The following is a 25,778-nucleotide window of genomic DNA, read 5'->3' on the forward strand; positions in this document are numbered from 1 at the left end:
TTAATAGTTGTCGGCAAGGATGTGAAGAAATGAAGACGTTCATGAAATGATTAGTGAGAGAGAATACTGGTATAAACTTTCTAGAAGATAGTCTGGCATGTTATTAAAATGTAAAATGTATATGTATACCTCTGACACAGTAACCATTTTCCAGAATTTATAATAAGGAGACAATTATTTGTAACGGTATAACTACAATGATATTCATTATAGCATTTCTTATAATAGCAAAAAAAAAAAAACCAACAGGGAAACAATCACAATGTGGAAAGAAGAATCAGTTAAGTAATGTACTATAGCCAGATAACAAGTTCCCTGTAGTTAATTTAAAAGGTATTACACATCTATCTCTTTTTTTTTTTTTTTTTTTGAGGAAGATTAGCCCTGAGCTAACATCTGCCACCAATCCTCCTCTTTTTTTGCTAAGGAAGATTGGGCCTGAGCTGACATCCATGCCCATATTCCTCTATTTTATATGTGGGACGCCTGTCACAGTATGGCTTGATAAGCAGTGAGTAGGCCAGCACCTGGGATCCGAACCAGGGAACCTCCAGCCGCCAAAGTGGAGCATGCAAACTTAACCACTGTGCCACCAGGCTGGCCCCTTTATACTATATTTTAAGTGAGAAATAATTTACATACAAGAAAATGTACCGATCTTGAGTGTTCAGTTCATTAGTTCTGAAAATCTCATACAACCACGTAGCCAACATCAAAAACAAGATACAGAACATTTCCATCACCCCAGGAAGTGTCCTGGTTCTTTCTTTTATTTATTTATTTTTTTTGAGGAAGATTAGCCCTGAGCTAACATCTGCTGCCAATCCTCCTCTTTTTGCTGAGGAAGACTGGCCCTGAGCTAACATCCAAGCCCATCTTCCTCTACTTTATATGTGGGATGCCTACCACAGCATGGCTTGCCAAGCGGTGCCATGTCCACACCCAGGATCCAAACCAGTGAACCCCGGACCACCGAATCGGAACGTGTACACTTAACCGCTGCACCACTGGGCCGGCCCCCTCATGTTTCTTTCTATCCAACCCCCAACACACCCCCAGGCAATCCCTTTTCATTTCTACCACTATAAATTATTTTTGCCTATATGTTATATAAATGTAATCTTTTATAATGCATGTTTTTGCATATGACATCTTTTGTTCAACATAACATTTTCGAGATTCCTCGATGTCGTGTGTGCACCAATAGATAATTCTTCTCTACTGCTCAGTAGCATTCCACTATAGGAAGGTACCACAATGTGTTTATCCATCCTCCTGTTGATGGACATTTGGGCTGTTTCCAGTTTGGGCTATTAAGAAGATTCATGTACAAGTCTTTTGTGGACATACATTTTCATTTCTCTTGGGTTATATAATCATTTTTATGGAAATGAAAAGATCATGTGTTGTGAATGAAGTAAATTTTGTCTTCTCTTAGTTCATGGAGTTAGAAACAGAGAAAAGAATATCACGTATTATAGAAGTGAAATGTTGGATTGTGGAACATAGACATGTTATTAACCTAAACTTATGGTTGCCGTACATTTGCATAGAGGTATCTTAAAAGAGATTGACCACAATATTAAGAGTTGTTGCTTCTGGGTTAATATTAGGTGATTTTTTTCTTTCTCCTTTATACTTTTGCCTAATCGCTTCACTTTTCTACATGAGTATATGGGTTTTTTAATAAGTAGAAAAAACAAAGCTATATTCCTTCTTACGGGGAAAAAAATATTGGTTTATTCTCCTGTCTCCTTTTGGGAAGAGCAATCATAGATTATTATAATCAGAACTAAATGACCCATTCGCCCCCGATCTATTCCAGAGCCCCATCCTAGGGTAACAGCTCCATCCTTCTGGACACATAATTTTTTGCTAAAGCAGTCGCTGAATGAACGGAGGACTGTTTTCGAGGTCATGCTCATAACTGCGTGGGCCATGAGCAAACAGCCTAAACTCAAAGAGCTAAACATTTCCTTCACAGTCCTGCCAATGTTGATAGTTTGCTTAGGAAAGCCTACTTTATAGACAGTTCAAAGATAAACTTAAGCCCAGCGGCTGTGTCTAGTACTCCTCCCAAAACTTTAAATCAGCCGAGTAAAAAAGAGCCCTGTGTCCACATTTTACTAGACTCAACAGGGCCGTGGGAAAGAAGCTGGGATAGCCCGATCCTGGGGCTTGAGCCAGCAAGAAGCAAGAGTAAAGTGTGGGCGATGTTAACTGCAGGGGAAACTCAGGCATGCCCCCCCAGTCCCAAAGAGGGACAGCGGTGCCTTGGTCAAGGCCTCTGGCATTTGGGGCGATGGAGCTTAGGTTTAACCATCTTTTGATTCAGAATCTTTGGCCTCTCTCTCCTTCCTGGGAGCTGGGACAGTAGCCATCACCCACCGCGGTTGGAGACCCAAGCAGGAATCAGGAGGATTCCACAGGGAAGGCAGGCAAGGAGCCAATGCTTGTGAGCACTGCTCCGGGCAGCAGGGAACTTGCTTTTCCTTGCTTCTTCCTTGTTTCAGAGTGGTAAAACATGACTCTTCGCGAATAAATCCAGCTAAGACAAAGGATTGGGATTTGCGGAGCAAAGTCCTGTTTGGAGACAGCACTGGGGAAAACCCCAGGACAGCTGCAAGCTGATTGAGCAGGAGCCCACGGAGAGCAAGCAGAATCTCCGTGGGAGCATGCATTCGTGTCTGAGGCCACAGCAGGCTGCTCCAGGACCTGCAAGAGAGGGGCAGCTGAGAAGCTTGTGGGCAACGGCTCACATGGAGAAGGAGCCTCGTGACCTGGGAGAGAAACCAAAAGACTGCACTGCCCTTAGTAGCGATAGGGATTTTCGTCCAGGAATGAAAGCGTTTGCTTCACCATGGGCAGACCTATGGGATACAGGCTTCCGGCAGGAGGTTCAGGGACTGATGATTGGCAAATCGTTCACTCCCTCTAGGTTCTTCACCACCCTCCTTCCCCATTTCTCAGCCCAGGCTGAAGTGCTATTACATTTCTCTAGAAGAAATGGCATCAGGCCCTGATACCACAGGAAATGAGCTTATGAAATAGAACGTCGCTGCTGCCAGCAGAGTCGAGATGGAGTCCCAAGACTTGGGGAGTTCGAAGGCACAGGAAAGGTATTTTGCCATTTTCAGCAGACCCTACTAGGGCCATGCCTACTTGGAGCCATGTTGGTGGGGACACGACAGCCCCAGGCCTTATTCCCACATTAGTCTCATTCCTCTCCACTTACTCTTGGCCCACCCAAGTCAAACCACGCTCACACTGGAAGTGCCATAGAGCTGCTTCCCCTGGGTTGTGGCTCATGGCAAAGTTTCCATGATCCCCAGGAGTCGTTGAGGGGGCAGCCCCGGGGGCCAGAACATCTGCAGGCTCTCCAGAACTAGAACCCCTACAACTCATTCCTCATCTATCCTCAGCGGCATCCAAAGAGGCCCACCTGTCACCAGCTCCTGAACTTGACTTGAACTCTGCAAAGTACGATAAACACCTGGTCACGAGATTTCTCGGAATTCTAGATCTAGGGAGCCAGCCCTGATGGCCTAGTGGTTAAAGTTCAGTGTGCTCCACTTCAGGGGCCCAGGTTCAGTTCCTGGGCACGGAACAACACCACTCATCTGTCACTAGCCATACTGTGGTGGTGGCTCACATAGAAGAACTAGAAGGACTTACAATTAGAATATACAGCTATGTACTGGGGCTTTGGGGAGGGGAAAAAAAAGAGTGAGCTAGGATTCACATCCTGTGGTTCCAGGGAAACACTGAAGACCTGCTGATATCCCAAAACTTGCTAAGCCTCTGGCCTGGGGCCACCGATGTTTCTGTGGCAACTGTGATTCTGAAAAAAACTCAGTACCATCAAGAAAAGTCATCCATCTGAATGGATAATGGATAATGCGGAATACTACTCAGCCATAAAAAAAGAAAATCATGCCATTGGCGAAAACATGGATGGACCTTGAGGGTATTATGCTAAGTGAAATAAGCCAGACAGAGAAAGACAAACACCGTATGATTTCACTCATATATGGAAGATAAACAAAAAAACACAATAAATACAGAGAACACGTTGGTGATTACCAGGGGGAAGGAGGATTCAGGGGAGGGTGAGAGAGGTAAAAGGGCACATGTGTACAGTGATGGATGGCAACTAGACTTTTGGTGGTGAACACGATGCGGTCTATACAGAAGTTGAAATATAATGATGTACATCTGAAACTGATATAATGTTATAAACCAATGTGACCTCAATAAAAATAAAGAAAGAAGAACAAAACCCAAAAAGCCACCCATCAGCTTTTAGGAAGTGATAACTAGAGACCTCAAAAGGAAGAGCCATGGGAATCCCTGCTAATGGATACGGGGCTTCCTTTTGGGGTGATGGAGATGTTCTAAATCACACAGTGGTGACTTTGCACAAGTTTGTGAATATATTAAAAATCACTGAATTATACACTTCAAAAAGGTGAATTAGGGCCGGCCTGGTGGCGCAGTGGTTAAGTTCGCAGGTTCTGCTTTGGCAGCCTGGGGTTCGCAGGTTTGGATCCAGGGTGCGGATCTATGCACTGTTTGTCAAGCCATGTTGTGGCAGACATCCCATGTATAAAGTAGAGGAAGATGGCACAGATGTTAGCTCAGGGCCAGTCTTCCTCAGCAAGAAGAGGAGAATTGGAAGCGGATGTTAGCTCAGGGCTAATCTTCCTCAAAAAAAAAAAATGGTGAATTATATCTCAATTTTTTAAACAAAAGGTAAGGTCACTAAATAATTTCAAGAAGTAGAATAAATGGAAGCAGAGCCTAGATCAGGATTTTGTTCCTGGAAGATTGGTTCTTTTTTTGTTTTTTGCTGAGGAAGATTAGCCCTGAGCTAACATCCATTGCCAATCCTCCTCTTTTCTTGCTTGAGGAAGATTAGCCCTAAGCTAACATCTGTGCCAATCTTCCTCCACTTTAGATGTGGGTCACCACCACAGCATAGCTGATGAGTAGTGTAGGTCCATGCCAGGGATCTGAACCCGCAAATCTGGGCTGCCAAAGCAGATCCTGTTGAATTTAACTACTAGGGCACAGAGCTGGCCCCAGAAGACTGGTTCTTCTTAGGCTGACATCTATTTGGCCCTTGCATAAAATATTTCTTCCTCCTCCTCCTTCTCCCCCTCCCTCCCTCTCCCTCTCCCTTTTTTTTTCTTTTTTTTTTTTTTTGAAGAAGATTAGCCCCGAGCTAACATAAAATCTGCTGCCAATCCTCCTTCTTTTTTTTGCTGAGGAAGACTGGCCCTGAGCTAACATCCGCGCCCATCTTCCTCTACTTTATATATGGGACGCCTGCCACAGCATGGCTTGACAAGCAGCGCACATGTCCGCACTCGGGATCCAAACCTCAGAACCCTGGGTCACTGAAGTGGAACATGCAAACCTAACCACTGTGCCACTGGGTCGGCCCCTCTTCTTCCTATCTTTTTAAAAGTAGAATGCTTCCCTGGGAACTATACTGATATATATACAATTATACAGTATACTATACTGATATATACAATATATACTAATATATACTGATTATAAAAGTTTTTCCTGGCAAACTCCCACAGCCTTGAACACAGAATTTCAGGTATCAGCTCCTCCAGAAAGTTCCCCAGTCCATTGCCCACTTCCAAGGTAAGTGCCCCACGGATTCCGGATTCCAGAAAGTGCTCTTTGCTTACCCATCACTAACACGTTATCCTGAAATTAGCTGTCTGCCATCACCTCCCAGTAGCACAGCCTTGGCAGGTGGGAAGCACATAAGAAATGTATATTGAACGAACTGAACACCAGATCATCATCTTGTAAAGTTTTTTTTAAATTGGTATCTTTTTTTTTTTTAATGCACCCTAACTTATTCTGCAACATTGCACTTCTGCAATCATGTAGCAGGTAATTTGTTACCTAAAATAACTATAAAATGCTTTCTCTGAGGGAATGTGTTCATTCATGCCAAGAATAAATCAAATGCACCCTTTGAGGGATTTTTACCTTGTACAAGTCAAAGGGAGAATGAATCAGAGAACCAGAACCTGTGGTTCCTGGTGGGTAAGAAGATGAAACATGTTCTCCTCTCCCTTTCTTTTCCCCAAAAACCTTTAAATATCACAAAGCCTTTAAGCAGTCATGAAGTCTACGCAAAACCATCTCAGGACCAGGAGTCTTTTCCTGCCTTTCCTCTCCATTACTGTTCAAAGATTTTCTAAGAAAACCCAAGAGCTATATTATCACGACATGCTGTAAACAGAATTCAGATAATACAGGGCACACTGAAAATTAGGAGGGTTTCCCCACCCCTGGTATTAACCAGCATATGCCCAGAAATCTGAACTTCAAAGCTATTGGGGTCCTAAAAGTTGCCCTCCTCACTCAGCTTATTCCTCTGGGAGTCAAGCCCACGTCTCTAACAGGGCTTGCACTTAGGATTTTTCAGGAGCCAACATCACAGTGCCCACCCCTTGGGCTCTTGTTGGGCAGTGTGCACAGAGCTGGCGAGTGCCAGAGTCATCCCAAGAACATCCCATGTGGGGTGACAGGAACCTGCAGATGGTAGACCATCTCTGAGAGTCCCGCCTCATTGTTTGTTATAAAAATGATCAAACACACAGAACAAGAAAAAGAATTTATTACAATGAAATCCCATAGATCTATCCTCCAAGATTCAAGAATTGTTCACATTTTGCCATTTAAAGTACCTTACAGGCATAATAACACTGGATACATCACAATCACACCCCTAGACACTTCAGCACGAATCTCCCAAAATAAGAATATTATCCATAATACCATTACCGCATCTAACGAAATTAACAATTCCCTAATAGTAACTAATACTCAGCCCATGTCCAAATTTCCCTTACAGATATTCTTAAAGGAGGGTCCCTCCCTGAAATCACACCCCGTCCCAGCCCTGCCCTCTCGCTCTTCCGTGCTCAGACGCTGTCCTGCCCTCACGGAGTTGCCATGCCTGCGGCCCCCTTGCTGAGTACCTGTACAAAAGGTGCCGTCATTGGGAATGAATGTCTTGTTGTTGTTTGTGGCTCGATATCCTTCCAGGCAGATGCAATAAAAGCCTCCGAGTGTGTTGTGGCAAGATGTGTGGTTGCCACAGACCACAGTGGCTCCAAATTGGCACTCGTTTTTATCTATTGATACAATGAGACAACACACAGAAAAGGCTATTAATCCACACCACGTTCTACAACCCAGACTGTCCTTCTGTGCTATGCACTCAGTAATCAATTCTGTGACAACAGCTCAATGATATATTTCCCCAGCCTCTTTTCCTTTCACGATGCTTCTCAGACTACAGGACATGGGCCCTTCCTAGTCATGTACTAGGTGTGTATTAAACCACAAGAGAAACCCAACATCTCGATCTGGCAATCCATCATATTTGAAGACTGGGAGAAAAGGATTCTTTTTGAACTTTTCTACATGTAAAATAATCTTGTCTCGGGCCTCGGAAAAGAAATCCAGCAGAATCCCACTTTTCCAGCTCAGGCACCCTCTTGCTTTTTTCTTGAAAGCCAGAGGAGGATGATTTTCATCCAGTGATTAACTGGAAAATTTGTTACTTCTGAGTTACCAGGAAACATAATGGAATTAGTCCTCCAGCCTCATCCGGGGGGAAGGGCTCATATTGTGGCAGGAACAGCTCCTGTTAATAATCATCAGCGACCCATGTGAATCATGTTAGTCACCCAGCAGGAGGAGCTGGAATAAGGGATGCTTGACGGGTCCACAGTAGCCTGCTCTGAGCATTTTTAATTCAATAACGTGACATAGACGTAAAATGAAAGCAAATCTCCCTCCCATCTCTTCCTCCAGCGCAGGGCTCAGCAAACTTTTTCTGTAAAGGGCCAGTCACAGGTCTCTGGTTGGAGCCCAGAAGCAGCCACAGACAAGAGGTAAACAAATGGACAATGCTGGGTTCTAACAAAACTCTATTTACAAAAACAGGCACGGGGCCAAATTTGGCCTGCAGGCCAGTTTGCTGACTGCCCTTGCCTCTAACATCAGAGGAAGCTTCTGTGACCAATTTCCTATGCATTCTTTTAGTGCTGATCTATCCAGCTAGGTGTTTTTTTTTGGGGGGGGGGGGGAGCGGGCAGGAATCATCAACTTATGAACTGGAGTTTTTCTCTTTGTTATTTAGTGTTTTATTACACCATTGGTTCTCTCAAAGCAGTTCAATTGTTTCTCACGATTGCACTCAATTCCTGCTAACTCAAAAGGACACCCCAAAAAAATCTAGGTGTTTTTATCTTGTATTATCTTTTAAAAATTTTAATTGAACCTGGAACGTGATTCATCGTTACAATTGTCTGAGGTAAGATCCACGTGAGAGCTTAGAGAGACAGAACGGGCCCTCCAGCCACAGCCAGGCCAAGTGTCTAGTCCAGCTTATTGAGCACTGCACGGGGGTTTCAGACCCAAGTCCAGTTGCCCATAAAATGGGATATTTCTGTCTTTTTTTTTTTTTTTTTTTTTTTGCTGAGGAAGACTGGCCCTGAGCTAACATTCATGCCCATCTTCGTCTACTTTATATGTGGGATGTCTACCACAGCATGGCTTGCCAAGTGGTGCCATGTCCGCACCAGGGATCTGAACCAGTGAACCCTGGGCCACCGAAGTGGAATGTGCACACTCAACCGCTGCACCATGGGGCCAGCCCCTATTTCTGTCTTTGTAATTGTTTCTGAGGCATGTCTCCCCCGCAGACTTGACCAGAAGGGACATCTAGGTTTGTAGGGGATTCTAGAATTCTTAGGTTCCTTGGCTTAATGCCACCTTAGAGCACCTCTGGCTCGCGTATCACCTCACGTGTAACCTGTGGTGCGGTCTCAGCAGGCCAAGTCCTGGGAGACGCAGTGTCTAATGTTTGGGAGCAAGTACCACACAAATTAATAAAGCCCCCTCCTCCCATTAAGAGAAGTTTCTCTTGTTAAGGCATCAAAGAGCAATGAAGAGCGCAGCCAGCATTCATGGGACGAGAACATCCTCAGGGAAGGGAGCAAAAGAGGCTTGTCCGTGCTCCTCAACTCCAGCTTCATTTCCAAGTCCATGCTAGCAAGTGGGGAGGGCGGGGGAGAAGGGGGTAGGAGAAATTCCCTCAGGAACCTCAGACGGCAGGGCGGCCACACTTCTCATGGACAGAATCCTAAAGAGAGAGGGTCAGAGGTGGCACACGGCCGTCCTGCAGGAACCGGCAAAGGTGTGTGCCTGTGCAGGCTTGTGTCTGTGAAGGAGAGTCTGACTTTCTGAACTCAGAATCGAACTGCTATTTTTTTAGGGAGAAATAAAACAAAGGCACCACGACAAGGTTGTATACACTGTCAATCCGCAAAGGTAAGACCAAACTATCAATATTTCTACTGTACATAACAAAGGTGCTGGGAAGAAACTACAATCACTCGTTATTCTAACGCTCACTGTTACAAAGTTGCTGTGAACTCTCGCTCTCTCTGAATTGGGCTTCGACCTGGAAATTGTCTGACTTTTACAGCATGGCAGATGGCACGAGGCAAAAAGTAATCTCAGATGCTTCTAGTCTAAAGGTCTTTGTATTCCTTTAAGTCACCCACGTCCCCAAAGGTCCCAGCTACAAAACATCTGGAGGACGGATGCCGGCAGACTAAGACTCAAAGCAACATCATTTCACCAGCCAGCCAAAACATCCAATAGGCCATTGTGTTTTGTTTTTCCTCATGGCAGGAATATTCACAAATAGTTTTCTATCGAAACAACCAGAGAAATTAAGAAATGCAATATTCACTTGAGTTGTTAAGTTAAACTCAAGACTTGAAAGAGATTGCAAATTTGTGTTAGGTCCGAGAGTTTCCAGAGATTCAACTTCAATGACCTCTAACATGAGGGATACTCCTTGGAGACACCAGAGAAAGGACATATCCAAACACTAAAACAAAGACTTATTATAACCGGGAAAACTTCTTGCAATAAAAACATGTGGACAAAGTAACAATGTTCGCCCCTCAAGGACATCAACCCTTTAACACTAGAGAATCTTGTTTCTTCATTCAACTTTTCAACTTCACCCCGGATTCAGAACTTACCAACACACTGGGTCCTCCCATTGCCCACAAATCCGTATTTGCAAATACACATCTTCTTCTCTTCTCTTTGCTCGCAGGTAGCATGTTCATGGCAAGCGGCACAGATATCTAAACCGGAATCATAAATTGTATACTTGAGGGAAAGAAAAGTTCAATCAACTACTCTAGACGAGTCACATTTGGGGTAGTAGACATTTACAAAGGAGAACCAAAGTTTGAAAACCAAAATGAAAAAGGATAGATCTGATCCCATCCTTAAAAACCTGCACTGGCCACTCATCGCCCTTAGAGGAAAGCGCAAATTCCTCTCCCTGACAATCACTGCTCTTAACGGTCTGACTCTAAAATAACTCCTCCAGCCTCAGTGTCCCCAGAGCTCAGCCACACACAGTTTTCTCTAGGCAGGAGGCTGACTACTCTGTCCCTCACACGCTATCCTGTCATACTTCATGCCATTGTCATGATGTTACCCTTACGTAGAATGCCTATCCTTCCTTCTCTGTCCAGCTCGCACCTATTCCTATTTCAAGACCCAGCTTAAATGTCACACTGTCTCTGAGGTCTTCCCCATTCCTTCATTCTCCAGGAAAATTAAATGTGGCTTCCTCTGTGTTCCCCTGACACTTGTACATTCCCCTATCAACCATGTTAACTTGTCATTATATTCTATTCCAGCTCTGTCCTCCCAGTTGGTATTAGGAATGAGCTTCTCAAGGACAGGGATTATGTCATTTGTCCATGCGTCATTATGGCACAGTATAAATATTCAATATATTTTTATTGACCGACTGGATAAAGACACCTGCAATCCTACTTGCTACAAGTCCAAAAGCAAGTGGAGCATCTGTCTATTACCCTATTCATTTTCCTTTTAGGGAAAACAGTGAATGTGTTTAAAATGTCAGTGAGGCAACAGCCAGGTCCCAGTAGAATAATGAGAGCGAAATTACTTAGATATACAGCAAAAATGTTTGGGGCTAAAATTCCTGAAACATCTAAATCTGCCAAAGGGTGATATATAACCCAAGATGAAACAAGAATTTCAACCCTGTCTGGCAACCTCATGTAACTGATTTAGGGTGGTGGCTTCTGGCCTCTACTTAATCCGATTTGATTCTTATGTAAAAGTTGTGGGAACACCCAATGGCCAGACCCCACCTGCACTGATACCATTTTAACTTTTTTACGTGTTCTTTCCTTTGTCTTGTAGAGAGATGGCTCACATACCTATGCCTTAAATTTAGCCTTACTCTCCACCCATGTTTGCAGCAGTAGCGGGGGCAGCAGCAACGGGGGCAGCAGCAGCCTGACTGCCCATGGGTCCTGTCCCCATGCTATTCCACACTGTTCTCTAAATAAAAGAGCACTACTGCCAGATCTTGAGAGTCCAAGAAATCTTTCTTTCGACTCCTCGGCTCACCGACCCCGCATCACCCATACCTAAACATCCATCAACATTGTGTAAACATATTTAACCATTTTGACACATAGCATTTTAGAACAGTACCATAAGGACACTGTCAAGTCATAATCATGAAACTGGCAAACAGTTAGCCATTGATGATTAAGTAGCTAGGAACTAAAGGTTTTTTTCCCTTTTGGAACTACTGATTATAGCTTATAGCTGTTTAACCCACCCATTGTTAACTGCGCTGTTTAGTCAATATGCTGTCTGACTCCCACTGGGCTCCTGTAGATAACATCTCCCTGGCGCCTGGGTCACCATGGTAATGGGTGTGTGAGCTGTTCTTCAGGAATTAGAACTCCTTTGTCCACTCCAGGCCGGTTGAGACCACCAACTCATCAACTGGGCCCACACAGAGGTCCAATAGGTGACCTTTTGATGTCAAGAGGTTAAAAGCTCCACCCTCAGATCATGCTAATGGCGCCATTTTGTGAGCATGCGTCCTATGAAGAGGCACGAAGTCTACCTATGCTTGCACAGATCATCAATTACCTCACCTTTCCTCACCTCCAACCACCTATCTCCACATTTCAGACCACCTTGGCCCCTATCCCATAAATATCCCTGAGTCTCTATTTCCAGGGAAGCTGATGTGAGACTCATGATCTCGCTTCCTCACATGGCTGCCTTATGATTAAAACCCTCTCTCTGCTGCAATCTCATCGTCTTGATGCGGGGTCAGTGAGCCGAGGAGTCGAAAGAAAGATTTCTTAGATCCTTAAGATCTGGCAGTAGTGCTCTTTTATTTAGAGAATAGTGTAGCATGGGGACAGGACCCATGGGCAGTCAGAGCTTCTGCTGCCGCTTCTGCTGCCCCTGCTGGCATGGGGACAGGACCCATGGGCAGGCAGAGCTGGTGCGTGGGGACAAGACCCACGGGCAGTCAGAGCTCCTGCTGCTGCCCCGAGTTGAGGGTTAGGGCTAAATTTAAGGCATAGGTATGTGAGTCATCTCTTTACGAAGACAAAGGAAAGAGCATGAAAAAAAGTTAAAATGGTATCAGTGCAGGTGGGGTCTGGTCATTGGGTGATCCCATGACTTTTAGACAAGAATCAAATCGGATTAAGTAAAGGTTAGAAAGGTTAGACGCCACCACCCTAAACCAGTTACATGAGATTGCCAGACAGCATCCAACTTAAGTTCTTGCCTTCCCCATTAAGACTTTCTAGGGACAAGGTCATCTCTCCTCTTCTTCCTGGTACAGAGAGGGAGGCACCTTTTACAGATAGAGATTTACCTTACAAATGTAAATGTGTCCCAACAAGGGCAAGTTCCATTCCCCAGAGCCTCCTTCCCTGTCCCAGTTTATCGAAAGCAATCAGCCCAAAACAATCCTGATGCCAAAGAGTCATACCTTGGAGTGGCCAATTTCAGGTCCCTACAAGCTCATCCCCCCCTTCCTTCACAAATGCAAATGTCTCTCAAAAGGGCAAGCAAAATTCCAGTCCTCGGAGCCTGCTTCTCATCTGTAGTTTTAAAAGTAACCAGCCTAAAATCCTCATCAGTCTCAGTGGCTTTCTGGGCAGAGGGCAAAAGTGAACCTGGCTCAGTAACAATTACATGCAACTAAAATCCTGGCAATACCTTTTAAATAATGGATCCTGGGTCAAGGCCACAAACCCAGCTGTGATCAGCTATATAATGATGAACATTCTCCATGGCGTGTATGTGTGATGCAATAATAGATATAAACACCATACTAGTGAAATCAATGATAAAATGGTAAAATGTTTGATTTTTTTCTTATATAGAATATTTGTCTTTACAAAGATGGCAGCATTTACATACACCAAGTTCCAGAAACTTACATCAGGTGGAAAATGATCACTTCATGTAACTGCTGAATGAATCTAATAAACACAAACAAAAAATTAAGAAGCCAAGTAGTGCCACCCACTCAGATAAATTAAAGGAAGTCCAGGGGCTGGCCCCGTGGCCAAGTGGTTAAGTTTGCGCAATCCGCTGCAGGCGGCCCAGTGTTTCGTTGGTTCGAATCCTGGGCGCGGACATGGCACTGCTCATCAAACAACGCTGAGGCAGCGTCCCACATGCCACAACTAGAAGGATCTACAACGAAGAATATACAACTATGTACTGGGGGGCTTTGGGGAGAAAAAGGAAGAAAATAAAATCTTTATAAAATACCAAAAAAAAAAAAAAAAAAAGGAAGTCCAGTCTGGGGCCAGCCCGGTGGCAGAGTGGTTAAGTTCGCACTTTCCACTTTGGCAGCCCAGGGTTCGCCAGTTCGGATCCCGGGTGTGGACATACTACACTGTTTGTCAAGCCATGCTATGGCAGGAATCCCACATACAAAGTAGAGGAAGACTGGCACGGATGTTAGCTCAGGGCCAATCTTCCTCAGCAAAAAGAGGAGGATTGGTGGCAGATGTTAGCTCAGGGCTAATCTTCCTCAAAAAAAAAAAAAAGGAAGTCCAGTGTGAATTAGCAAAGGACAGAATTTAAAGGTTTCTTTAAAATAAACTGAATTAAGTTCAAGTTCCCTCAATACATAGAACCAGACAAACAAAATACAGCCTTGCAGGAAGGCAGCCAGGTATAGTGGGAAAGCACTGGACATGAGTCAGAATTGGATCCTCAATCAAGCTGAGTCAGTTCACTGTGACCTTCAGCAAATCACTTCACCTCTCGGGCTCTCAGTTCTTTCATCTGTAAAACAAGGGCTTTGGGCTTCTCAAATTTTAAAGTGCATTCAAATTGCCAGGGATCTGGTTAAACTGCAAGCTCTGATTCAGTCGGTCTGGGGCGGGGCCCTGTATTCTGCATTTCTAACGAGCTCCCAGGTGGATCACATTTTGCAGGGGTTAAATGGCTCCTCAAGTCCTCTTCCTCTAAATGTTCTGACATTTCATCCTTAGGGCACGTGTTTTAATGACCCACTAAGAATAATTCAGCATAAACGTAACCCCAAGGACAGTACCCAGCACGTTTAGCTCAATAAATGTTTGTTCCCCATACAGGCAAAGAGACAAGATGTGCGCCAAGCTACCAAAGGCTTCTCAGACCACATGCAGAAGAGAAAGTGGTTTGCAGAGGATGAGGGGCCTCGGCTGAAGCCTAGCATTCAGCCATGATTAGTTTAGTCTGCAGGACCTTGTAGGGCGGCCCTCTGACTTCTAACTGCTTGAGGGAACAACTTGTCTCCTGGGGGTTGGGGGGGAATGTATCCTAAAGAAAGGGGCGGGGAGGGGCGCGGCCCAGTGGCGCAGCGGTTAAGTTAGCACGTTCCGCTTCTCAGCAGTCCCGGGTTCACCGGTTAGGATCCCCGGTGCGGACATGGCACCGCTTGGCAAAAAGCCATGCTGTGGTAGGCGTCCCACATATAAAAGTAGAGGGAGATGGGCATGGGCATAGATGTTAGCTCAGGGCCAGTCTTCTTCAGCAAAAAGAGGAGGATTGGCAGTAGTTAGTTCAGGGCTAATCTTCCTCAAAAAAAAAAAGGGCGGGCAGGGAGCACAACTCCAATCCAAGGATGGCACACAGGGGGATGGGTGTGCACCTTTGACCACACACCAGTGTCTGTTGTTCAAGAGCCCCCAGCTCAGTTAAGAACCACCTGGAGCTAGGGTGACGAATAGTCCCGGTTTTAATACTAAAGTCTTGTGTCCCAGGAAACCCCTCAATTCTGTGCAAACCAAGACTGTTGGTCACTCTACCTGGAGAGCTTGTTAAGACAGAATCCCCAGAGATTCCGAGTCAGCAGGTGTGGGGTGGGGCCTGAGAACCTGCATTTCTAAGCTTCCAAGTGGCCCGCACAAGAGCAGCATGGCGAGTCCAGCTCAACCTCAAGGACTCGGGTGAGAATCCTGGAGAAAGAAGAGGCAATGTTGAAAGAAGTCTTTCACCAAGCCTAGACTGATGCATAGCAGAGCTATGGGACCGATGTGACAGAGGATAACCCAAAAGAGAGCAACTCTCCAGGCTAAGAAAATATCGCCATGCCTTTGCTATAACCTGAGGGGGAGTTGTGTAAGGGGGCAGCATCCATCCATGACAAGGATGACTTGAGTTCTGTCATCAGCAGACTGCTCCAGGGGACAGAGAAGTGGCTGCCACGCAGAATCAGAAGGAACTACTGAGAGCTGAGGGACCTCCACTTCCACCCACCCCAGGGCTGCCTAGAATTACTGGCGGAGAAACGGCAGAGAGGGGATTCCAAAATCTAGAAGGAGGAAAAGCCTGACAAGCACTCTTTGTTACTGTTATGTGTGGGCTGCCACCCTAGGTTCACATCCGTTCTCCACTCTGCAGTGACTCAGCCAGCTAAAACCACATCCAACACTGAGAGCGTGAGACAGGTTTTGGTGTCTCGACTTAGGTTGGAGTCTTCACTCTTGCTCCCTGGTTACATGATCTCAGGCAAGTTAAACCGTCAGTCCTCCAGTTTTGATACTGGTTCAACATAATGTTGACATAAGGGAAGCCATATTATAGAAAAGAAACCACACTGTAACTTTGAATGACCTCTGATTAACTAACCCAGCTAGATACACACCCTCTCGGAGGTATACGTGGTCTGTAGATTTTATGGCCCCTTCCAGCTGCTACAAGTCGATAACTTTGTTCTTTTGAGTTCCTTAGGAATATGATGACCTCCGGGCAGAGAGTCTATGTTGATAGCCATCATCAATGACAACTGAAAGATCTGGGTATAGGGCATTGCTCCAGTCTCTGATGCATATCCAGTAAAACAAAGGACTATCAGGAACTAAGACCAGATGTCTGTTCCACTCACAGATCAGATACCTCCCTGACACCCAGAGACCAGCCCCGCATATAACTGACATGTAGTCTTTGTTCTGTAAGATGGTTCTTTTGGACATTACTCAGTCATCTTCCCCCTTGCTAGTAAGCTCTAATAAAACCCGTTCTCTCCTACTGGCTTGCCTCTTGACTATTGGCATGTCTTGCGGCGAGCAGATGACTCCCCTTGGGTGGTTACAGTTTTAATCTGTGAAGAGATCGTGTTGCAAGTATTAAATGAGAAATATAAATGCTATATGAGCTCCCAAGTACTAGACAAAGCTAATTTACAGGAATATTTATGTCTCTCCGCATAGATATTATTAACGTTAGAAACAAGTCATGCAAGATACAGTGCCCAGTATTTGGCATCTGAGCAGGGTGAAGAGGTCTTATTGGGCTACAGTTCTAGCTCTGCCCCTTGCTAGTTGTGTGACCCTTGAGAATCTCTGGGCCCCAGTTTCCTGTAAATCTGGAATATGAGGATAATAGTAAACCTACCTCACAACAAGACATTTTCACATGTTGGGGTATATGAGGTAGCTATTCTGGTTCAAAACTGATTCAGCTTGAACTAAAGAAGCCTGACTTGTGGCCTATCGGGCATGCATTGTGCCTCTGCTTTGACCATTAAAGTGGGGAATGCTTTAAACATTATCTCAAGGTAAAAGAGTACACTCTTGGAAGATAAGAATGCATACCTCCCCTCCTACACCTGCCGGTATTGGTAACGCCCATATGAGTCCTTCTGAAGACAGGTTCCGGTTCCTGGACCTCGGGGTCAAGTTAACCTGCTAATTTGCAGCTGAATACCTCTTTGAAACTTTGATGAATATGTATCCTGCGTGCATTTGGTGTATATTCTTTGTTCTGAAAAGGGGTAAGACTATGCTGAAAACCATGCTTCTTTCCCTTTGTGGAAACTGTCTTCCTCAACTTGGCTCAAATAAGGACACCTTCTCCCTCTTGCTATTTTGCTTTGACACTCATACGGTTGTTGTGAGGATCAAAGAGGAAATGAGTTAATCCATGAAAAGCAATTAGAATATGTTAGACAGTGTTATAAGAACTTCTCAACAACTCTTTGTTAATGAATAAATGAAGGTACTGACAGCTAGCCAAACCCTATTATGCTAATGAAGGAAGCATGGAGAACAGCATTGATGCAAAAACCCAAAGCAGTATCTCTGTGTGGACAGATGCCTACCTATTCGTGGGGCTGATGGTCTGGGAACCATAATATCTTCATTTACATAATCACCCCCTGCCTTCCCCACATCCTCCCAGCCTTCTGGATCATTCCTGACTCAGAAGTGGGAAGTCTACCTTCCTCACCCTTTCAACCCTGCTCACAGCTCCCCCTCCTCTCCAGCACACAAGCAAACCTACACCTCACGATGGAATGGAGGCTGCCAGCCTGAGCAAGCTACTTTTGCTCTTTACTGCAATACACAAGCAACCACTGAAATACACTTCTGAAACAGCAGATGGACGGGAACGTGACAATGAAGAGATTCTGTCCACTGTCAAGGGACAAAGGCAGTTTAAAGGCACAAAGGGAACACTTGAATTTAAATCTTAATCTACTCCCCAGGCATTCGCAGTCAGACCAAACAAATCCGCCACCCAACCTTCATGAGGCCCTGTCTCTCAAACTTGTGGAAACAGATCAAACGACCTAAGGAAATAAGCAAAGGGGTCCCAAACTAAGGAAGAGAAAGACTTCCATTCTCAAGTCTTCTGCAACACTACGTAAAACGGTATTGCTCTCAAGAGACTGGGTCAAATTCCAGAGAGGGAAGGAACCTGAGAAACCTCATATTCTCTCCTCTCCAACATCCCTGACAGAAAAAAACAAAACACAGCCTTTGCTTTCAAATCCCACCAGACAGAGAGCACTTTACTCTCTCAAACAACATAACCCTTGCAGGGTGACGTGCACCGTTGTATGTTTCCCTTCCCATCCCGTTCCCCATCAAGAACCCGTAACCTCTCCTCGTGTAAAATGGTTCTAGGGCTTCAGCTTCCTTTTGCCCTTTTGCCTTCTTCTGTCCACTTCCTGTTTGATCGAGATCAACATGAGTGGGGCCCCCACACCCAGCCTCCAGACCAGGAACCAGCCCACACAGACTGCCCCGATTGCAATGCTTTTGAGTTTTGACTTAAGCAGCCTTTCACTTAGGCCGCACCCTAGGGTCACGTCCAGCATCTCCCCCATTACGAGGCATACCTCAGACCTGACTCACATTCCCAGCAGGCTTTGCACTTTTCTCTAATCCATGCAGTTCATTCCCCCGTCTCCTCTGCAGGGCTGAGGCCAACAGGCCATGGCCACCTCGGACTATCTCAGGCTGCTGAGACCTAGGAGCCCACTTTAGGATTTGACCAGAAGGCTGGGCATGTGTCCAGGGCCAAGTCCCCAGAGGTGGCAGACAGGCTGCAGCAGGGTCTTCTCCCTGGGCCCAAATCCTGCTCCCTTACTTTGAGCAATCGTACGTTACTCCAAAACAATTTGCTCCCCTCATTTCTCCTCTTCCCTCCTCTTCCCCACTCTGAACAGTGACTACGCTTCATGATGACAGTGGGAAGACCGAGCCTATGAAATGCAGGATTAGTGAAGTCAGGCGCCCTTTAGACAGTCAGAACAATTGCCCCAACCTCTCCACCACTGCGCCCCCAAGAGTCTCAAGGCCTCTGCCTGGCCTCCTGGCCTTACCAAACCCAGCCAGGCCTGAGCCAACAAGTCCCCCAGCCACTCCCAGACTCCAGCAACGCCAGAGAAAGGTTAAGAAACAAGACTGACTGGTTCTACCCCTCCTCGCCCATTCCTGACCTCTCTATTCCCCTGGGCCTGGCACCTCACCCACCACCAACACCCTTCTGCCCTACCAACTATGCCTCTTGCCCTTTCCTCACACGCAGGCCATCCGACTTCGGCTCTCCCACTCTTCCTCCCCGAAGCATCTTTGGTAACAGTTAAATGTAATTCAGCACATGCTGAATGAGAGATTGATTATACAAATGGACAACGGCCAGACCATATATGAAAATGGAACTCTGACTCACAATCTACGGCCATCAGTCCAGGAAGTCAAACCACAACCTCTGTAGCAACAAATGTCAAAAGGTCAGGATTTAATCAATAACGGCCAGCTGCTCTACTTTTCGCCCCCCTGCATCAAACTTAGGACCAATAAGAGCAAGCCAAATATGCTCCCCTAACCAATGACATCGGATGCCTGCTGCTACTAAGCTGCCTCCAGCTTCCCCATGCCACCGTCCTCCAACAGGGCACACCTCAAACCTTCCCCTTGGATCTACTATAAGCCGTTACACTCCCCCGTCTGCCTTTGAGTCTCTGACAAATGTAAATAAGCCATGGTGGCTGACTCTCTCGCTATAGCAAACTCTGTATAGGCTCTGCCTGTTCTCCTTTGGGTAGTCTTTGTTTATTTCCATACCAGATTCCTAATACAAGCCACAATCCCCACTCACAAGGAGCTCTTAGGCCAGCAAACAATTACATCGGAATACGGCAGAAGTGTAGAGTAAAGGTCACATACAAATATGTATGTATATAATAAGTGTGTAAGTGTTCCCTACAAATATGGCACAGAGGCAAGGGCATGGCATCTCTGGTGCTTCAAAGGGAACCGGGTAACTCCAGGGGGCTTCCCAGTGGAGGACCACTGGGCTGGTTTTGAATAGGAATAGCACTGACTAAGCAGACAGCTGTGGGTGAAGGGATGAGCAGTTCTCCATTCCTCTCCTTCCCTCTCCTTCCAGAGACATAGCTTTCCCATTTGCAGACCAACTTTGCTTTTTGACCTGCTCCACTAAATAGCTCATTTATTTTTGCATTTTCAATTTCTCCCTCTGCCGATTAATGCCCCTCAGTCCAAAACATGCTTGAGTCTGCTTTAGCACCCTCCCCCGGAAAAAATTCTCGCACGGACTTGGTCAGCCCACCTGAATGCTACTTTTTCTTTCTTTCTAACTTCTTTAGAGAGTACGTCCTCTGCAGGCAAGGTCTCTGCACTCACCGGAGAGCCCTCTGCCTTTGGCTCTCATGCTGACTGCTTGCGCTGGCTCACCACCGACCAGAGTCCCCAAATCCAAAGTCTTCTTCTCAATCTCTGTCCCCTCGGCTTCCCCTCCCCTGGTTTCCTTTAGGCTCTTCCAGCCCAGCCTTCCTCCTACCTATGGGGCTGCTGCTCTTTCTCCTCTACTTGAAGCTACCATCTAAACTTGTCCTCCCCCGAGAATGTGTCCTCGGTCCTCTTAGTCTTATCAACCTCAAGGCTTCAAGCGACCATCAAGTCCACATCAAATGCATACACCTATTGTCCAGAGTCTTAACTCCCTATTGATTCCATTTCTCCAAAAGCCCTAACGTTGCCTCAAATTCAGAATATCCAAAACAACTAGTCGTCTTTCTTCCCAAATCTTTTTTCTCCTCCTATACACCCATATATCCCAGTCACCTGGTCCCCAAACCTTAGTGTCATCTTTCCTCTTCTGTTCCCTTGCAGCTTCGCATCTGTTATTAACTCCTTCCAGTTCCAATTCCACCTTATCATCTACACACAGTCCTCTTCTCCTGCTGGCATTACGTGACGCCAGTTCTCAGAAGTTCTAAGCCAGCTATTACAACTTCTTCAATGGCTCTAAGCCTTCCGCCATACCCCACATTGTCCACTACGAGGAAACCTGCCCTTAATAAAACCAGACTCTCCAAGGCTGTAAATGAAGGGAGAATGCCCACACAGGGAAAGGAGGATCAACCAGGCAACCCTGACTTCCACTTCCCAAAATGCACCCCACAGCCCTTAGGTAGATGCGGATGGATGACCTTAGTCAGTTACTTTGTTCAACAGTCTTGGCCCAGCAATTCAGCGGGACCAGAGTGGACAGTTTCCTAGGCTAGAGAGTCTTAACACAAAGAATCTGAAATAGGCTACAAGGGGCTGCAAGCTTTTATGCACACTGCCGTGGGAGACTAAGAGAGGGAAGGAAGTCAGAGAGCCTACCAGAGTATCTGATATGTAAAAATAGCCACTCCAGAAGGTTGAGCTGTCAAGAGAAACACCCACCAATGATGGTAAAAGTCCTAAGATGAAGAGAATTTGGGGGAATAGGAGTCTGAGCTGCAAAGTACCCCCCCCCCAATCTCCTTACATGGAAGTTCCCTTCCACTTCAGGATCAGTGTTGGGTTTTATTAAGGAAGTTGGTGGGTTTCCTTATATCCACTTTTTATGTCACTCTCTGTACAAAAACCTGCCGTGACATTTCCAGTGGCTTCCCACTGCCCAGGAACAGCTAAGCCTAAATGCCTTGGTCTGCCCATCAAGGCACTGTGCCTTCTAGTTCAATCCAATCTCCTTTTCCACCTCCACTTCCCACCCATCTCCTACAAACCAGTCAAACTGGATTACAGGCCCCAGGCTTCTGTGCCTCCATACCATTCCTCCATGTACATCCCCTCCTGGCCTCTCCCTCTCAAATTCATTCATTCTACGCATATTCGTGGAGAGTTGACTATGCCCTCTGCTATAAGCTGGGATGCTTTTCCTCATCTCCCCATGTCTAAATATTACCAGTCTTTGATGGCCGAGTTCAAGGGTCACCTCATCCATGACTCCATTGGATTCCCCCAGCTAGAAGCAATCCTTCCCTCGGCTGACCACCCACGCCTTCTCAGAGCGCTGACGGCATTCCGCCTTCTACTACACTTATTTGAGTAAATGCCACCTCCCCTACCTATCTGAGTCCTCCGTGTAATTCCTACCACTTTCAACACTGCATTTTGCAGAGGGAGGAAAAAACTACTCCAAATGCCTAGAAATGGATTATTTGCTGTCTGATTCCTCCACAATACAAACTCAAGGAGGGCCAGCACGAGACCTCTCATCCCGCACAGAGAAACGAGCATCATCTGTTGAATGAATGAATGAAGCAATTCTTTGTTCCTGTAAACTTCCTTACACTTCTTTATCACCATCTTAGCATCTGGCTCTTCATCGAGATGAAAAACATTAAAAGGTAGAAAGAAAATTGTTTCAGGTCTAGAATCTGTCATGCAAAAGCCACAGCAGAGGCGGAAGTGTGACAGAGCAGCCGGAACGCCCTTCCACGCCGGGCGCGGCTCTCCCCAGGGCCAGCGCTCGTGCCCAGCCCCCACCTCCCTCCGGTCCCCCCGGAGCGCGAGCAAGGCCGCCTCCAAATAGGTCTCCGCCGCAGCCCTGGGGCGGGGGCGGGGCGCCCCTCCTGCTGCTTTGACCCCGCCTTCCCGATGGCCACCGGCCAGAGCAAGCCCCACCTGCGCTGCACGCCCGGGCTCCGCGTCCGCCCGGCCCAGGGGCGGGGAAGCGTCCCGGGCGCGCCCCGCGTCGTCGGGGACCCAGCCGGGGGCCCCCGCGCCGAGCCCGGTCCCCGCCCGCACTCACCGTCCGCGCCCGCCGCTCCGGTCGCCACGCGGCCCAGGCCGAGCAGCAGCAGGAGCGCCAGCAGGCGGCCCGCGCCCCGGGGCCCCCGGCCCATGCCGCCGCCTCCACGTCCCTCCCGGCGCGCCCGCGATCGCCTGCGCCCGCCGCGCCGAGATAAGGCGGCGGGCGCCGCGGGGAGGGGGCCGGCCCGGCGCTTCCGGCGCCGCGGGGCCGCGGAGGGCGCTGCCGGGGCCCCGGGAGGCGGCGGGGCGCGGGCCTCCTCCCGGCCGCTGCGCTCGTGCGCTCGGGCGTGCACCTGCCGCGCGGTGGCCCTGGGGACACGCCGCGGGCCCAGAGACGGGGCCCGGCCCTCTCGGCGCGTACGTTCCATGACGGGGACAGACGTCCAGCAGCTAATGACACAGCCGGACTGTAGAGCCCCGGACTGTGCTAGAAGGAAACGTGGCCGTGATCTAAGCGTATGAAACGGACCGGGGATCCCAGCGGGTCCGGAGCTCAGGGAGGCACCCCCGGGGTGGCAAGGGAAGAGGTGGGGAGCGGGAACCTTCGAGGAGGTGGAAAAGTCGGGGCGAGGTGGCTGGAGCTCCAAGGGCAAGGAGAAGCCGCCAGCCAGGCCACCCAGGGCCACAGACTTGACCGAGCCGGTGAAATGATCATAAGGAGTGACAGAACCGTGGTGGGGAGAGACTGGCAGGAGTTCCTGCCGCTCCGAGGACACCGATCTTGGGGACTGAGGGCGGGCCTCAGAGGAAGTAAGCTAAGCCCCTGAGGATGGGAAGGACGTGGGAGAGGATCTAAGCAGGGAGAAAGGCTTATGCAGAGACAGCGGAGAGTGCTCTAGAAATGGGAGGAGGACCTCCTGAGAGTGGGAACAGATGGCTGGAGAGAGGCATTAAGCTGCAGAGATAAATAAGTAAGACCTCATAAACCAAGTAAAGAAGGTTGCTGAGGAGCTGTCACAGGGTTTTAAGCAGAGCGAGCTCATCAGGAAAAGCTCCCCGTGTCTGCTCTGTGGGATTGGAACTGGAGAGGGGAGGTGGGGAGGCCAGCCTGGGGCTGCTGCGGAAATCCAGCCAAGAGACCCGTCCGACAGCGAGGCATTGGCCATGAGCACAGAGACAAGGGGCCAAGGCGGGTGGTAGTGGGTGGAATCCACTGGCTTTTGTGACCAGTCGAATGTGGAGGAGAAGGAAAGAGAAATTACAGACGTCATCTAAATTTCTGGTTTGCACAGCTGGGTTGATGGTGAGAGTCACTGAGCTAGCGTCCCAAAGGGACTTGTTGCAAGCTGGGGTAGGGCGAGGCCACAGAGGGAGAAGTAAGTTCCAGTTTGAGGCTTTGAGCTGGTGATGTCTGGGGGGCTCTCCCAGAGCAGGGTCCCCCACTTTACCCACATCCTCCCTCGGTTTCTCTCTACCGTGAGCCTGCCCTAGATCTCATCACCCATGAACACACCCATATAAGGGCTCAACTTGTTGTGCAGCCTTAAAAAGAAGTAGTTAAAAATAAACTTCCCAGGCTCTTGCATCAGGCTTTCTTGCTAATTATTTTTTTGTTCAGCAAAGATAAGAGTGCCCGCTTTGGGGAGGAGTGGATGGACAGTGTGGTACGGCAGTCTGCCTCCTAGTATTCAAATTTTTTATTAAGTTCATCTCTCCATGCACTTTGAAATCATGTAATTGTTTCAACAAAAATCCATTCATTTAAGATATTCTTCAACCAACCTATACCTCTCCTCTGCCCTGCCCCCCTGCAGAATGAATAAATTTAAATATTTTGTGTATATGTATATATATGTATATACATATATAGTTAATTGGTGACGTCAGGAAAAATTGTCCAAAACTTTGAAATGAGCAAAAGAGATTACTGAGTGTCTTTTCAGTAGGGTGCTGGGTGCTGTCTGGTATCCTTTCTGGAAATTAGCTGATTCTAGATGTTGTGCACTTTGATGGACTTTTTTTTTTTAATAAACAAGCCGTATTTACCAAGGGTTCTCTATCTCTCTCTCTCTCTTTTTTTTTTTTTTTGGTGAGGGAGATTGGCCCTGAGTTAACATCTGTTGCCAATTTTCCTTTTTTTTTTTTCCTCCTCAAAGCCCCCCAGTACATAATTGTATATCTCAGTTGTTAGGTCCTTCTAGTTCTTCAATGTGGGGTGCCACCTCAGCATGGCCTGATGAGGGATGTGTAGATCCGTGCCCGGGATCCAAACCCACAAACCCCAAGCCACCAAAGCAGAGCATGCAAATTTAACCACTCAGCCATGGGGCCGGCCCCCTGATGGACTTTCTACTGACTAGGCTATTCTACAACTCTATAGAGGCAGAAGTTAACTTGCAGAAAATTGATGATAATGCAAAAGATTCTTCTCTGTAGCAATGCAGATTAATTTTTTCCAGTAGGGATATAAGTGACTTCCGTCAGGTAAAAACAAGATAAACCTAATAATTAGATTTTGTCCTAGATGATATTAACCAGTTAATCAGTTTTGCATCTATTAGCAAATTCATTTCTCATTCCTAATTGAAATATATATATACATGTATATAATACACATATATATTCTTCAACTTTCCTTTGAACCTTAATATCTTACTAGTTCTCCTTTGAAGTCAACATCTTACTGAGTCCTGGGGCCAGCCCAGTGGCACAGCGGTTAAGTGCACACTTTCCGATTCAGCGACCCAGGGTTCACCCATTCGGATCCCAGGTGCAGACATGGCACCGCTTGGCAAGCCATGCTGTGGTAGACATCCCACATATAAGTAGACATCCCACATATAAAGTAAAGGAAGATGGGCACGGATGTTAGCTGAGGGCCAGTCTTCTTAGCAAAAGGAGGAGAATTGGCAGCAGATGTCAGCTCAGGGCTAATCTTCCTCAAAAAAAAAAAAAATCTTACTGAGTCCTTCATGAATTAATTAGTTGAATAAAATCTTAGAGAACTTTTCATTTTATATTTGCATGAATCACCTTTCCAATATTTTGAAAATTTTACATTAG

At 46.8% G+C, this 25,778-nt stretch overlaps 1 protein-coding gene across 8 annotated transcripts in view; it reads right to left on the reverse strand.

The window, feature by feature from the left end:
- SUSD1 (sushi domain containing 1) overlaps positions 1–25,544 on the reverse strand; it is a 183,353-nt gene extending 157,809 nt beyond the window's left edge. For 6 of the 8 annotated variants that reach the window (XM_070595055.1, XM_070595050.1, XM_070595052.1 and 3 more), the window contains exons 1-3: positions 22,774–25,544; positions 10,101–10,208; positions 7,014–7,169 (exon numbers count right to left, since the gene is read on the reverse strand). In XM_070595055.1, coding sequence (XP_070451156.1) covers positions 7,014–7,169; positions 10,101–10,208; positions 22,774–23,143 — 634 coding nt within the window. In that variant the 5' untranslated portion in view covers positions 23,144–25,544. Of the gene's footprint in view, positions 1–7,013; positions 7,170–10,100; positions 10,209–15,239; positions 15,368–19,392; positions 19,452–22,773 lie in introns of those variants that run through there. The other 2 variants (XM_008513329.2, XM_070595054.1) reach the window with 2 other exon arrangements.
- Positions 25,545–25,778: the final 234 nt, after the last annotated feature.

The sequence above is a fragment of the Equus przewalskii genome, chromosome 26 (assembly GCF_037783145.1).
Source record: "Equus przewalskii isolate Varuska chromosome 26, EquPr2, whole genome shotgun sequence".
Classification (NCBI taxonomy): Eukaryota; Metazoa; Chordata; class Mammalia; order Perissodactyla; family Equidae; genus Equus; species Equus przewalskii.